Source organism: Xiphophorus hellerii, chromosome 20, assembly GCF_003331165.1.
Source record: "Xiphophorus hellerii strain 12219 chromosome 20, Xiphophorus_hellerii-4.1, whole genome shotgun sequence".
Lineage (NCBI taxonomy): Eukaryota > Metazoa > Chordata > Actinopteri > Cyprinodontiformes > Poeciliidae > Xiphophorus > Xiphophorus hellerii.
Genome location: NC_045691.1, coordinates 27,908,969 through 27,924,118, shown reverse-complemented (window position 1 = coordinate 27,924,118; position 15,150 = coordinate 27,908,969). Strand labels below are relative to the sequence as shown.

Sequence of the window (15,150 nt, the reverse complement as noted above, 5' to 3'; positions counted from 1 at the left end):
CCAAGTTCGCTTTGCCTTGAATAGAGGTAAAATAAAGGTTTTCGCTCCAATCTGTCAAACTTTTCAGCATCAGATCAACAACAAAGCATTATTATAGAGTTTGGACCTCAGCTATGGCAGCACATACAAACACAACTACTTTACCAGTCAAACAACAGTTGCACACATCCATAACCCAATCAAAGTCTTACAAAATAAAACTTGGTTACAACAATCACGAATCTAACTGCAGACATATACTAGTAATGGATTTTTTAAAAAACACAAAAAGTTAGTTTTTGCCCAATAAGTCGTCCAGATATTCAAGAAAACTCTAAATTAGGACGGTAGGTTGAGTTTTATCGTTGTAATATGACAAATGTGGAAAATGTAAATAATTTAGCAAAGTCTACTCTGTATTTATTTTTATCCCAGCACGTTATAACTCACGTGGGTCGTCTACGGTGAATTTGACATGACAAACATGCCGGGGAAAGCGTGTCTCTCTGAAGGACACGCACACCCGGTTTTCAAGCTAAGTCCTTAACAAAACCAAAAAAAAAAAAAAAAACACAATTTCCCATCAGGCATTGGGAACAGTGCAGCGTCATGACGTCATGCGGAAGTAATCTAGCCAATATGGCTGCGTCCTTGACCGGCATGTTTTGGTTTCAGTGAAGTGATAAACATGCGCTGTAGTTGTAAATTTACGGAGAGGTTGAGTGTTAGTAGAGCCGAGTAAAGGGAAAATGGAGAGACGACAGTTCGTCGCGTCTCTGGTGGTAAGACGGTCGCTTTTATACCTTTTTTTTTATTTTTTCACTGAGTCGTGTTTAAGGGACATAGACTGAATATTGTGAAGCAGCAGCCAAAGAACTCAATTCTTAAATGTGACAGTCTTACAAAGCAAACACTTTTACGTATTCTCTCTTAACTGTGTAAAGCACACGTCTCCATTAAGGAAAAACAGCTCGTTTAATATGAAGATATGATGAAATATATGCAGTTACACATAGCGATAACAAGATTACCTTGTACAGTAATGATACCCAGCTTAAAACTATAACATAACATACTGTGCAGTTATTTCAAACAAATATTGGACTCTCTGTTTAAAAGATGTTGAACTGTTTGACTTGCCTCACAATATTCCTGTAGCATTTAGGTCTCTGGATCAAATGGTCATTGGGGACGGTGGATGATTTAGTCACAATGTTTTTGGATGATTATTCTGTTAAAGCACTCAGTAACAACCTGATTTTACTTTTTTTTTTTTTTTTTGTAGAGTCGACCAGTGTTTTTTTTCAGGCCCAGAGCATTAAGGATCCTTCACTTTACTTATTCAACCATTATTTTATGCCAGAACCACCTGGTGTGTTATTTGCTGAACACAGTGAAGCCTGCGTAGTGATGAAAGGCTTGGAACAAAAAATAAAATAGGTTTTCGATTTCATTTGCGAGATCGCTTGGAAAAAAAAAAAAAACATGGTTGATTTCAATGTGTTTCTGATCAGCTTTTCAGTAATCCCAACCCAAATATATTGCCACAAAAACTACACCTGCATATAAAAAAACCCTGACGGAACAATGTTAGTTATGGAGACCTCAGCATTAGTGATGAAGCACTGGGTCACCTTGTTGGAAAACTTCGCTAAATGAAATTACAGAAAAAACTACCCTAAGGATGAAAGTGAGACAATAATATCTAAACATGTAACCTTTTAAAAAAATAGTACTTATGCTTGGGTTGTGACACTTCTGTTTCTCACAAAAACTGAAGAAATAAATGTCGGCACATGAGTGTGTTCTGGTGCTGCTTGACGTACACATCTGATGAGTATGGTTATCAGTAAAGTGCTTACTTTACTGAAAAAGTAAAGTAGCAGTAGGATAAAAAAAAAAAGTGTTCTAGTGTGTGCTTTTTAAAAAAAAAGCAAAACAAACATACATTGCATCTCTAAAGGTGCCTGTCTTCAGGCAGGAGGCTGTGCCGGGATGTGTGTGGATCTGACCCTGTTCCCATTAGACACCATTAAGACCAGACTGCAGAGTCAGCAGGGCTTCCACAAAGCGGGGGGCTTCGGGGGGATCTACGCCGGGGTGCCGTCTGCCGCAGTCGGATCCTTCCCCAATGGTAAGACATTAAAGATGTGGAACTTGGGAATCTATTGTAAGAACCAAACCGCTTGCATGTAAACAAATCAAAGCGAGAGCTGCTGATGTGTAGGCACAAAGGGCTTTAATGCTGCATTATGAATTTATGCTAATGTGAGATAATATAAATAAAAAAACACGATGCTGTTATAGCTATAATTTTCCCACCTTTTGAACGTAGAGCACTGTCAGATATTCTACCAGTGCACAGCAGAAATGAGTGCTTTCTGTTTTTAAAAAAAGACATTTCCTTAAATTGTTTGTGCACATATGCATTATTTTTTTTGCATGCAGCTTTTAAACTAGTCTACAATGTGAATGAAACCGGAGCTACAAATAAGCTGCCATTGGCTTTTGGTAGGTAAAATCCTCTTTTTAAAGAGCTTTAAACTGAAGGTGTGTGAAAGAAACACGTTAGCAGAAAGAAGGCTCCTTAAACCGGTCGTTCAGTCGAATTTGAAAACTTAATTTGGTTTGTAAGAAGTTTTGAAAACCACGTTTAAACCATGTTCATGTTTGCCACTCTGCATCTTACTTTGTTTTTTGTGTGTCACCTAAAATACCCTCAAAACACCATGAAGTTTGTGACTAGAAAATGAGAAAAGGTTTCTTGGGTTTATGAATGATTAAAATTCTGGCAACTTTTAGGCAAAGTATAAATGCCTAAACTCTAATACTTCCATATAGACTTTAGTTGTAGTTATTCCTGTAAAATTCTTTCCAAGCAACAATATATTAAGAGTGCTTTAAGAGGAGGCTGTAACGTGGGAGTGGAAGCAGCGGTAATTGATGATCAATAAGCCATCCAGGCAACAGCTGAATACATTTTCTTTTTAATGAGTTGATATGATTAAGCTCAGGCTTTTCCCAGTTGTTAATCAGGCAGAGACTGACAAGAAAAATAGATATTGGAGTTTTGCCCTCTTTTTTTAATTTTTTTAAATTTCTTATACCTACAGGATAGATTTATTTAGCCGGTGGACCTGTGGGAAAAAAAATACACTAAAATTGAAAGTCGGTCCACATAAGACGTGTATCATTTCCTGGGCGTTAAGATGTGTTGTTGTAAATGCAGAGACGCACACCTCGCCGTCTCTCCCACTGTCAGTGACGGTGAGGAATATTAATTGCTGTACGCTGGTTGACTAATGGACCCTAAGTGACTGCGGTTCTGCTTGGTTTCAGCCGCTGCGTTCTTTGTCACCTACGAGTGCACCAAGTCCCTCCTCGGCGCCAGCGGAGCTTTCGCAGCGCCGCGCGCGGCACCTGTCAGTCACATGCTGGCCGCCTCCCTGGGAGAAATAGTAAGTCTCGCCATCCCTCCTTCTCCCTGCTTTTTGTCTCCTCCGGTGTGGATTTCTCCTAAACCGTTCTCTCTGTAGCTTGTTTTTATTTGCCATCCATCTTCAGAAGGCCAGCTGTCGCTCTTGTTATTGCTCCTCCGTCTTCCTGCCCTCGCCGCTTCTTTCCCACCACTGTATATCCCAGATGAACACCGCTGGCATGCGTGCTAATGTTACTGCCTTTTAAATTTCACAGGCTTCTTATTGAATGGGGGGAGGAGAGGGCCGGGAGTGGGGTTTTTTTGGCTGTTGGCCTCCAGGGTCCAGCTGGGTGAGTTAAGGGGGCTTCCTCAGGACTGTTCCGGTGTTTTCCCCACCAGCTGCGTAAATAAGATCTCATTACCGCCGATTCACTCATCTGCTTTCCCAGAGAAGTAACCCAGCCAATTTAGTCTGGGGAATTTAGGCTCCAGAACCCAGGAGCGGTGCAATTTCCTCAGCCCGTCCTCTCCCAGTTGCTCGAAGCGAGCCCCGGCGCTCGAGCCTTATGTGGGCCGCTGGTATTCAGATTGGCACGAAGGGGGGTTCGGGGGTGGGGGGTTGCAACCCGGGCTATTTTGATCTTCAGTATTCATAGCTTTTGGATAGATGTAATTTAGAAAAGTTTTGCATGTTCATGCCATGGAATGATTCCCAATGGGGGGACGCTCACTCTGTCTCTGAGAACGGAGGTTTTAAAAAGCTGCGAGTTCAAACCCACTAAAAAAAAAAACTAAAAAAAACTACCTGCCATGCTGCTTCTATTGGTTGAAGACATATTAGGCTCTCTCTCTTTCTGCCAGCATGCAAGATTTTTAGAAATGCTTACCAAAGTGAAATTGTCTTTTAAAAAACTCACTCTGGTGTGCATATTTGGGAGCTGGATACCCAAATGATTAAAAACAATGACATACAGGCCCACAAATGTAGACTCTGGCTTCCTGTGCAACAAACCACAACACTGGCTATGTTTTATGAGTAATTCCCCATCGGTCTCAGTTTTTCATGACTTTGTTTCCATTAACTTTTAACTGTAAGCTGAAAAAGTTGCTGACTGAGATAAAAGGCTACATCCTGGTACAGAATCCAATAGCCTAGTCCTGGCGCAGCTACCCTCAGGATCCTCTCATATTGAATTTTTTATGTAATCAATGTTATTGCTTGATGGTTGGAGTCTAACAAACTGTGAAGTCGGCCATTTTTTCTTTTCAACAAATGGAGGAAAAAATTATATGGAACTGAAGATGACAAGATGGCGTAGTAAATTGAGCTTTCTTAGACTGTTGGGAGTGTAGAGTGAGTGCTGCCCCTCTCCCACTTGTTGCTGCCTACTGGTGGTCAGCTGATAAAAAAAACCTCAAATGTTTTTTATGGTTTTGACTATTTACGAATATTACCAGTTGCGTGTTTTAAAGATACAGTTGGCAAGCCAAGAGCAGCATGTCTGTTAAGCCTGCCTGATGCGCAGGAGCAAAGCACAATCCCCATATTGAGGCCTTAGACCTCGTGTCGGTGGTCACAGGTTCAATTCCCGGCCTGGCGACATTTGCCGCAGGTCTCCCCACTCTCTCATTACCCTCTTTCCTTTTCATACAACCTCAAGCAGATACTTAATTAACTTATTTTCGCATTTGAATCGGTCAAAATCGAATGGAAGGAATAACTGTTGTTTTTCTGTTTTAGTTAAAAACAATACAGGCTTTAAAGTCATTGTGTGAAACTGTGGTATTTTTCTTTAGTCAGGTTTATCATAGCGTAACGTAGACACCAGTCCACCTAGTCCAGAGGATAACAACATGCCACTGTCTGACTATAACCTCTAACTTTTGTCCTGATCAGCTGCAAAGTGCTGCAGGAGTGGAGCAGTTAACAGCCGGTGAAACTTGCTCGCTTCTGCCCGGGTCAAGGGTGAGACGAATGTGAAAGGTGAGCCAGAGGTTGCCATCGCCTTTAACCTCAAGGTTGGATTTATTCACATCAAAGGCACAAAGCTGCAGAGCATGGACGCTATCCCACTGAATTCTGGCAACTGACTTCGACTTGAGAGTCTAAGCTGCAGGCTTATCCATGAAAGGCTCAACCCCAGCATAGCCCTGAGTTAAATAAAAAAAAAAAAAAGGCCTTAACACCTGCGCAGTGATGCAACATCAGCCATTTATTATTCTGCCTTCCCTCAGTCATTGGTAAAGAATTTTAATCAAAAGTTGTGTTTCTTTCCCCCATAAGTCTTGCAAAGTGGTGAAAGTGTTTGAAATGGATCGTTTGGGTCTAGTGCCTTAATGACTTGTAAACACATTTAAAATGAGTCGGATAATTAAAGAGGAAGTTGTTGATGCATTTTAGTGCTAAAATGAAATGAGTTGCATCCTAGGTCTATTGATAAAAAATTAAGTAGGTATTGAAAACAAATGGATGGATTTTTACTACTTGTTTACTTTTACCCAGCGGGACAAAATGACAGATTACAGGAAGTAAAGATGAAAAACTTGAGTCACTCAGACAAAAAAAGTCATTGTGGGATCCAGTGAAAGGAATTTTAACAATTAGCAGCTTTAAATCTAACTTTGAAGTGGCTACTGATTTGTTTACTTTCGTTTTAAGATGGAGGTAAACGGTAATGGCAGTATTGTAATAAGTCAGAAGGCAACAATGAATGTATTTGTTCAGAAAAGCTTTAGTCTTGGCCTTTTGGTTCAGCACCCACATGTACCAAAAAATCAGATACAACTTGTTCACTTTAAAGTTATCAACGCGACTCCAAAGTAATTTATGCATGTTTTATAATCTTATAATAACACACAAATTTAAAAAAATCTAAATATTTACAATTTTAAGAAGTTTTATTGTTTTCTAATCCATCTATCTCTGGGTAGTCTGTACCCACTTACCCAGTATTAATTGACAAAATCAAATCAAATCTCCAGTCAGTTTTATACTGGCCACATTTTGAAATTTTGACCAAAAGTGTCAATACGGAGGATGCATCCTGCCAAAATTGCCAATACAAACAGCTTGATAAATTAATAATGTACCAGATGTTGCATCCAAAAAATAAAATATATGAACTTTTCGAACTTATTCACACTATTCAGTGTGGCACAAAGAGTATGTACCAAACTGTAATATATGTCTACCATTGCTACTCCAATTAGTTTTTAATGTATTTAAATGTTTAGCTTGATAGTCCCTTAGTTGTCACTGAAATTTAAAAAAATCCCACCTTGATACACAAATGTTTTAGAGAGTTTATTTTTTTGCTGATGTTTACCAATGCCTTTGTAATCAACCTCTTGTGATGTCATCGTGTCAAGTACACAAAAAAAAAGAATTTGAAGTCATTTTCTTCAGCTTGCTTTTTAAAACTACGTGAGATCCTGCAGTTATAATCCACACTTCAACACCCTTCATTTCAACAATGATACTTCATTTCTAGTATCAATGTTCATTTGTGAATAGAATAAAATCCACCTCTGGATAGCTTCTTTAAAAACAACAACAAAAAAGAGGAAACGGAAAAAAAACATTTACTCTTCCTCTTAAACTAATCCTATTTCATTATTAACCTCTAATACATGACTTCTAAGCAGAGCAGAAGGAAACAGGTTAGAGAAAAGGACGGTCAGAAGTCAAGGAGAGGAAGAAAGTGGCGGTGGTCGAGACGGGCAAGCGAAAGCCCTCTCCCCCCCTCCGTCTCCTTCCAGAAGTGTCTTGGTGCTCGCGCGGCTGCAGATGTGGGACGCTCCTATAAAGAATGTGTAAGCTGATGGCGTCTGTCAGGCTCTCGCAGGCTGTTATCTAGCCATTAGATCAGATTTATCTTCATTCCCATTCGCTCGACGTCTGCCCTGAAAGCTCATTTGTCAAGGCCAGGCAGCGGGGCTTTTCTCGCATCTGCAACCCCCTCCCTTCGCCGCCGCATGTCGGCGGGAGGATGTTCAGCAAAATACAGTGTGACATGACAAGATAGGGGACAGCACGAAGGAGGAGGGTTTTTTTCTTTTTTTTTTTTAAGGGTGGGGGGGACAAAGTGGCAACCACTTAACTTGGCACTGAGAAATAATCCATGCATTGCCTTTGAGCAGCTCCTCGCTCTGTGATTTATTGGCTGTTGTTTCAGAGTTGGAGACTCGCTGTGTCCTCGCATTATCCCTTTTTACTTCACAACGTTTTCCCCCTCTTCTCTGGCCTTCTTCCTTCATCGTCACCCCGAGGTTCTGCAGTCAGTTTTTAGACATTTTATTTTATTTTATTTTTTTTGGGTCGGGGGGGGCAAACTCGTGACATCAGGAGTTTGGAATTAGTCTTTTAATTGAAACTTAATTGGAGTAGTTCAAGCTTGTCTCAGCTTGCAGCTTGCAGCTTGCGTGTGTGTTTTTGATCTGGAGCCAGATGGCAATCCTGATCCTGACCGACTGTGTCCTGATGCGTGCGAGTAGTTAAAGAGGGATGGAGTGAAGGAAGAGAGGATGGAGAAATGCAATGATGCATCCCATTGATTGATTTACTGGTGATGCTGTTAGCGTGCTGCGAGACTGCTAATTTCCCTTTCCTTCCAGAGGTTTTGCACACGACTGACAGACACCTGCTCAGCTAGTAGTTAGCCAGCGCCGGTAGAAAACACCAGGCAGTTCAACACCCGCAAGATAAAGATAGATGGTGGCATGACGTTTTCTACAGAGGGCTAGAAATGCCAAAAGTAAATAGAAAATCTCAAAATCTCACATAAGTAAATAAATGTAAAGCTACCATCAGAATTTACTTGTGCCAGTTTATTTACTTCGTTAGTCCATACTTCCTGCTTTGTATTGATTGTCAGTAGTGCCTCAATGTATGTAATAGTTAAACAAATGTATATTATAATAATTGGTCTGCTGTTTATCTTCGGTGCAGGTTAACCAATAACATTTTATGTTCAGAGTAGCATTTGATAGGGCTTTGGTGTAATTAGAAAAAAAATTAAGTGGAGTAGTGTTAGTCTCATTCATTTGATGGGAAAAGTTGACAGACGACATGAAATTATGGGGCACTGCTTAATGAGACAGTGTTACAATTGAATGGTGAGAGAGTTATTTGCATGTTTTGTAAAGAAATTGCACATATTTGCTTAATGTTTAAATTATGTACTTGTTTCAAATTATGATTTTTTTTTTTTTTTACCTGATATGTGAGTCACTTAGCCCTCATTATTTAACAAACTGGTGGTGGATTCATGACAGAGCTAAAAAGTAATTACAGGAAAATGCTGAGATTGACATGAATCAAGACATACATGCCATGCTAGATTTTTGTGTCTCACCATCTCCATCGTTTGTAACATTTGCATGTTTAAAAAAAAAAAAAATACAGCTGCAGCCTCCTCCTCCTCACCGCCCGGAACAAATCCCAGCCAAATAAACAGTGTCTCTAATGCATTAGGACTAATTTTTTTAAAATTTTGTTACCTGCTCCAGAAACAAGAGAGACTCATATTTAATGTCCAAGTCCCTTGGACAATTACATTAGTAATTACTTGTCATAGCCACTTTCTCTTTGTGCACTGGCCTTATTATGTGCCTTCCCGGAGAATTGGTTTGGGGAAACTTGATGCTGAGTGTTTTACAGACGCTAACTTGACCACAAACTAGATTTAACACTTGGATTTTAGCCTACAGTGATGATGAAGCCACGCAGGTCCTAGTTTCGCCCCTTGGTGGCAGTGTTGCACCACGTTTTAACTTGCACCTTAACCACTTTAATGCTCATGAACAAATATTAATAGCTAACTGCACATAACTCTTCACAGAGGCTCCTTGAGCTCAGAAATGAAGGTTTATCTTCTCACTGAGTACCAAATCAATGGGGGAGAATCTCCACAGCTTTGCAGAAAGACTGATGCTATAAAGGCCAATACTGCAGTTCTTTCACATGCTTTTAATTTTTTTTTTTTTTTTACATTTTTGTTACATTGTACCCAGAAGACCCAATGTATTTTATTGATATTTTATGTTAATGACCAACACAAAGTAGAAGAGTGTAGCACAGAACCTCATTTCTCTGCTTTAAGTCTGGGAAATGTCTCGAGAGACTTAAACATTTAGATGAGAGCATCAGTGACAAATCTTAGTGCACATACTCAATAGTATCTAGGTCTGGATTGGGCCGTTTGAACACAAACTCAGATCCATTGTCTTTCGTTAATAACTGTACCTCGTCCATGAGGTCCAGCTTTGTGAAGTGCACAACTTAGACTTGTCCTGTCAACAGATTTTTATCCACGACTGCCCTGTCTTGAGCTCCATTCATCTTCATATTAACTGTCACCAACTTTCCATTAGCATAATGCTGCCAGCAACCATGTTTTCCAGAGTCAGTCTTCTGCCACACCAGGCAGTGTTTGTGAAGCTGATTAGTTCTGTTAAAACTGTTGAGAATACATTGAGCACAGTTACTATTAGGTTACTTTCTGCTTATGGATATTAGGGTAAATAGGAATGAATGATAATGCATGTCATACTTTCCAGGTTTGTATTTATGAAGAACAAATAATATATACAAAACAAACCTATATGTATCCTTTTATTTCCTCTCCATAGTTATGAATCACTTTGTCTTGGTTTACCACATAAAACACATTGATGAGCTGCAACTTGAGCAAATATAATAGTATTCAAGGATATAAATACGTTTTCAAGGTACTGTCAGTAGAGAATTGAACCAATTTAGTAGTTATGAAGTTTTTATTCAGTCAGCCAAAATTTGTACATGTTCAGCTTTATGCATCCTGTATGGGGTAGGCATTTATCCTATCGTTTATCATTTAAAACGTTTTATCGAGATAAGATTTCTGTATTTCAATGAATGTTGCTAAAAACACTGACAGTATTATCAGAAGTTTTATTTTTACTCTTTCCTCCACTGTTTGCTCCACGAGATCATCAACAAATATCAGTAAATTCTCAAATTTGATTGAATGCAGCAACTATGTGCAGCTTCCGTCACACGTCTTTAACTTCCGGTTTCAAATGGGAACGCTTTTCAAGACCAGTATTTGTGTCGCTATGAATGCTGTGCATCCACACAGTTACATAAAAAAAAGAAAGCAATGATTCGTTTTTTATCGTCTTTTTTTATTATCACAACAGTATCTCAAAAATATTGTGATAAAGTCTAAGTCCGAATCGCCAACCTGTATTTCCTCTATCTAAGCCTCTAACATTCTTGGTGTCTCCCGAGTTTTTTTTTTTTGCTCTGAAGGTTTCCTTCGTGACAGACTGAAAAAAAAAATGGTAGGAAATATAAGTGCCTGTCTAAAATGATTCCTCCAACAGCTGCCAGGGTACTGTCCTCTCCCTCACGGCCAGAGAGCCTTATGTTTCGCTCTCAGCGCCGCTAAAACGAGAAGGCGCAACAGAGAGGAAAGAAAAAGACGCTTTTCATCTCATCACGCCCTCCTTCCCTCCTCACCAGACTCCACCGTGGCGAGGGTGGGGACCAGCCAACGGGCATCTGCGCCTCTCCGGGGGTGGAGGGTTGGAGGGGCGGCGCCGGCAGTCGCTCCGTTAAGATCCACTCGCTGTTAGCTGGCGTTTCCACGCCGACGCGGGATAAATGGGGGAAATCGAGTCGCCAGGTGGGCAGCTGCGCCCGCCTGTCCGCCTTTAGGAGGCATAAATATTCATGTCTATCTTCACTAGCTGTTGGCAGTCCATATTTTTGTTGACATATGGTGGATGGGTTGGAACTTGAGCAGAGCGCGCGGTTACCGAGGTGCGAGCGCGTGTCCGAATCTATCAGCGTGTTTGACAGGAGCATGTTCTCTGGACACAGATACACGGTCGGCCTGACGACCTTCTGCAGACGCGCCAGCCGCCGCACCTGCGTCGTGTCGCCTGTTTGTAGCTGTTTGTTAGCCCGGCCAAGTTGCACTCTTAACTGAAGCGGTCGCTCGTCTGGCTGCTACATGCGAGCGCTCCCTTCACACGCCGTACCGCGGTGTACGTGCTGTCATGTACACCAGGAGGGTAAAATAAAGCACCGTTGACACGTATTGGCTTCCGAGATGAAGCAGTAGCGCCACCGCACACTGAAATATTTAAGAATTTTAATTGAGCAAATTGATTTAGTGGAGGGAAAACTGAGCAACTCAGTTTTTGTCAGTAGGATTGCTATTAATTTTCTCCTGCAACATTTCAGATACAGGATCGTAGAGATTTTTGGCCTTTTTTGTTTTTTTTTAGCAGACTCTCTTTAGGTCCTCTCTAGCAATGGAAGAAGGTTTATTTGCATTTTTGGGTTGATTTAGTGGTGTGTTTGAGATCGTCACCCTACTGAAAAACATAGCGAAGACTTATTTTAAGTTTTTTGCAGAGTCCACCACGTTTTTATTTGCTGTTTACTTGTATTTGAGGGACTAATAATGTAAGGTACTCTAGAAGAAAAAAAGGGGCCCTTACTGTCTTCCACATAATTTAATTGATTGTCTCAATCTCAACATGATGTTGTTACTTGTAGTTGCTGTTTTCATATTAAAACAAGATAGCTGTGCTGACTGACTTTACCACCTATTTCTCTTGTAAGGATTTTTTATGCTGCATTAAACAAGTGTTACCAACTACATGCCAGGAGGGCCTGAATGCATCGTACTTAAATAATTAGCTATCACTTTTTGCAGTTCGGGCAGTTTTTCACAATATGCATAGATCATACAGCAATATAACAGTAACTGTGCAATATGTTGTGCTGAGCTAAAATGTCACGTCTTAGCAAATGTTAAATCCAAGGAATCTCATGTGACTAAGCTGTAGCAAACAGATATACTGCAGTTCACTTCATTATGCAGCTCCACGTTTAACCTTTGCTACACTCCTAGTCCGTTTGCTGCTGAAGTATTTAGCGTCCTTTTCATCTGACCAAAGCACACATTTTAAACGAATCCTGCATATTTATGTTTGTGATGGTAGACACAAAGGACTTTCCCAGCAGTTGTGGTGTAAACAGCTTTTATTATGTTGCTGTAGTCTTAAGGGTCCTCACTGTTCTTGTCGGCTCTGCAGGTGTGAAATTAGGAGTTTTTTTAGCCTCCATTGACGTCCTCCTCACCGTGCATGTTGACGAAATCCACAGTTTTAGTTTTAAACTTTTCAAATATTATTTTGTAGACATGTGCAAGTTTAGCAGAGAAGCTGTTTCGCTATTTATGAGATGAACATCAGTAAGATGAACATCTTACCTTAGTTTGTTAGCATGTTAGCTTCTCTTTTCCATTATTGAGAGGGGATAAAATAATTATGCCTGTGATTTATATTATATAGCTTAGAGAAACATTAACGCTCGAAGTACGAGTTAAGAGTTTCTAGACACTCAAATTAAGAAATTAAAGAAATTCTCCTGTTAAATGTGTTTTATAGTAACTGATAGTTGTTTCAAAAATGGTGGTACCAATGATTTCTTAAAAACAATGATATCTTGGATTTATTTTTTCCTCCCCGCAAATAAATGTACTGAAGTGAAAGTTTGGATTTTTAACTGAATTAACAAAATAGTCTGTGTAAGATCTTGGTTTACAAAGAAAAGAGGAATTTATCTTAGGTCTTCCAAAAAATTTTTTTACTAAAAGTTCACCAGTAATTGTGGAGGATGCTCAGGAAAATATGAATTGGGATTCCACAACCTGCACGGCCCCTCTACAAGTTAAATCCAGTCCTATACGATTGTGATATTGCACACACAGACATTGCATTGATGATGTCTAGACTAGAAGGTGCTATAAGTTGTGGGTTTTTTTTCTCACACTCATTGAGCAGAGATGGACTCCATTTTGTTCCCAGGTGGCGTGTTTGATCCGGGTGCCTACAGAAGTGGTGAAGCAGAGAACCCAGGCCTCTCCCTCATCCACCACCTACAACATGCTGCTGGCTACACTCAGAGAGGAGGTGACGGCTAGCTAAATCATAATGCTTTTTTTGTGTTTTGTTTCTAGCTTGTAATATTTCTGTTGTGCTCACAAGTTTCACAAAGTTTGAATCTGGAAAAACTAAAACTTTGGCTCAAGGAGGACAAGTTGCTGGAGAAGTGATGAACTGCCATCATTAGTAGTTGTGCAGTACTGTAAGCAGAGTAATAGAAACCAGTGACAGGTAAAGTGTGTGAACCAGATTTATTTAGTCAGCACTGCAATCTGTTTGGTTCTCCTACTTCCGATGTGAAAATTAAGCATTTCTGCAGACTTAAGTACGCTCCTGCACTGCAGTGGCTTCTCCTGGGAAGACAGTGAAGATAGAGAAGATATCTCCTGGTTGTAAGGAGATACAGCTCAAGAGCAGCAGAAGAGACATGGCAATGAAGCCAAAGGGTTTACTTGGCATTCAAACTTCTCAGATCCAAACCTGTGGGAGTATCTGTAAAATGTATTAGAATAAGTCTGAGCCACCAAGATTCACTCCAGTGGATATTCAACAGGAGGAGGTTACGTGGTTTTAATGTTTTGGCTGGTTAGTGCATGTAGAAATATGAAATAACTAAAATAAATGCTTATGTCATTTCAGCTAATGTAGCCACCACCATGTTTCAGTATGGAAATGTGGTGTTCGGGGTACTTCACCGTATTAGTATAAAACGGTATCAAATTCAGTATGTCTGTGGGTTTTCTATATAGGGTGTTCGAGGTCTTTACAGAGGATACGGCAGTACAGTTCTCAGAGAGGTAAGTTCTGTTTCACTTACTGCTCTAGTTTACCTAATGTTGTGTTTCATTGGGATTTTATGTGATAGATCTGCATAAAGTAGTGCACAACTGGGGTTGAAGGAAAATAATACACAGTTTAATTTCTTTTTTTTTAAACAAAATACAATTTTAAAAATTTGAAATCCATTTATGCCCCTCTTTGGGAATACTCGGTACAACGTTTTGCTGTAATTACAGCTGCAAGTCTTGGCAATCTGCCAGCTTTACACATCCGTAGGTGGGATCTTTTTGCCTTGTTCTCTCTGTGCTGTAGCTCGTTGAGCTCTGAGCAGCTTTCCTTTTTCTGCTGAAGATAAACATCCTCCCAACATCATGGCACCACTACTGTGTTTCACCGTTTCTAGAGTTTTCCATCACGTACGATGTGGCGTAAAGCATGTCGGTGGAAAAGTTTGATTTTGGCTCCTGAAAGCAATTAGTTTCACTGGATTTTATTCATCAGGTGAAAGGGAGCTCTAAAGAAAGGAATGGTGGACTTTTGAGATTTTTTTTTTTATTATTGTGAAAACTTTTGTAAACCGAGTGATTTCCCTTCACCATTGTATGCTAGTTTGTTTGTTTTATGGCACATAATTCTAGTTAAAAAACATTAAATTTGAGGTTGTAATGTGAGAAAACATGAACAATTTCAAGGGGGTATGAATACTTTTGCGAGACAAAGTATCTGTCTGATTGGTAAAGTTTAGTAACTGTATAGCTCACCATATAGAAGCTTCTGATCTCAGCACTAATAAGTAAAAACAAGCTCTCAATCTCTTGAAAATCTGCCTGCTGATTTCTTTCTTTTTGGTTGGGATGGATATCAAGGCTTTCCACTGGTGTGATTAAAGTCATTTTAATTTCTCCTGGGCTTTATCGAAGCTGAACATATTGATTCACATTTTCTCCCCCTCACTTTCATCTCAATTACTCGTCCGAGATGGGTCTGGTGCTTTTCCAGGTGAGTCTGAAATATTAATGCAATTAGCCGTT

At 40.0% G+C, this 15,150-nt stretch overlaps 1 protein-coding gene across 5 annotated transcripts in view; it reads left to right on the top strand.

The window, feature by feature from the left end:
- Window positions 1-604: 604 nt before the first annotated feature.
- The window catches only part of slc25a26 (solute carrier family 25 member 26), an 86,129-nt gene continuing 71,583 nt past the window's right edge, over window positions 605-15,150 (top strand). For 3 of the 5 annotated variants that reach the window (XM_032550597.1, XM_032550600.1, XM_032550601.1), the window contains exons 1-5: window positions 605-761; window positions 1,957-2,113; window positions 3,319-3,437; window positions 13,262-13,366; window positions 14,089-14,136. In XM_032550597.1, coding sequence (XP_032406488.1) covers window positions 729-761; window positions 1,957-2,113; window positions 3,319-3,437; window positions 13,262-13,366; window positions 14,089-14,136 — 462 coding nt within the window. In that variant the 5' untranslated portion in view covers window positions 605-728. Of the gene's footprint in view, window positions 762-1,942; window positions 2,114-3,318; window positions 3,438-10,750; window positions 11,065-13,261; window positions 13,367-14,088; window positions 14,137-15,150 lie in introns of those variants that run through there. The other 2 variants (XM_032550599.1, XM_032550602.1) reach the window with 2 other exon arrangements.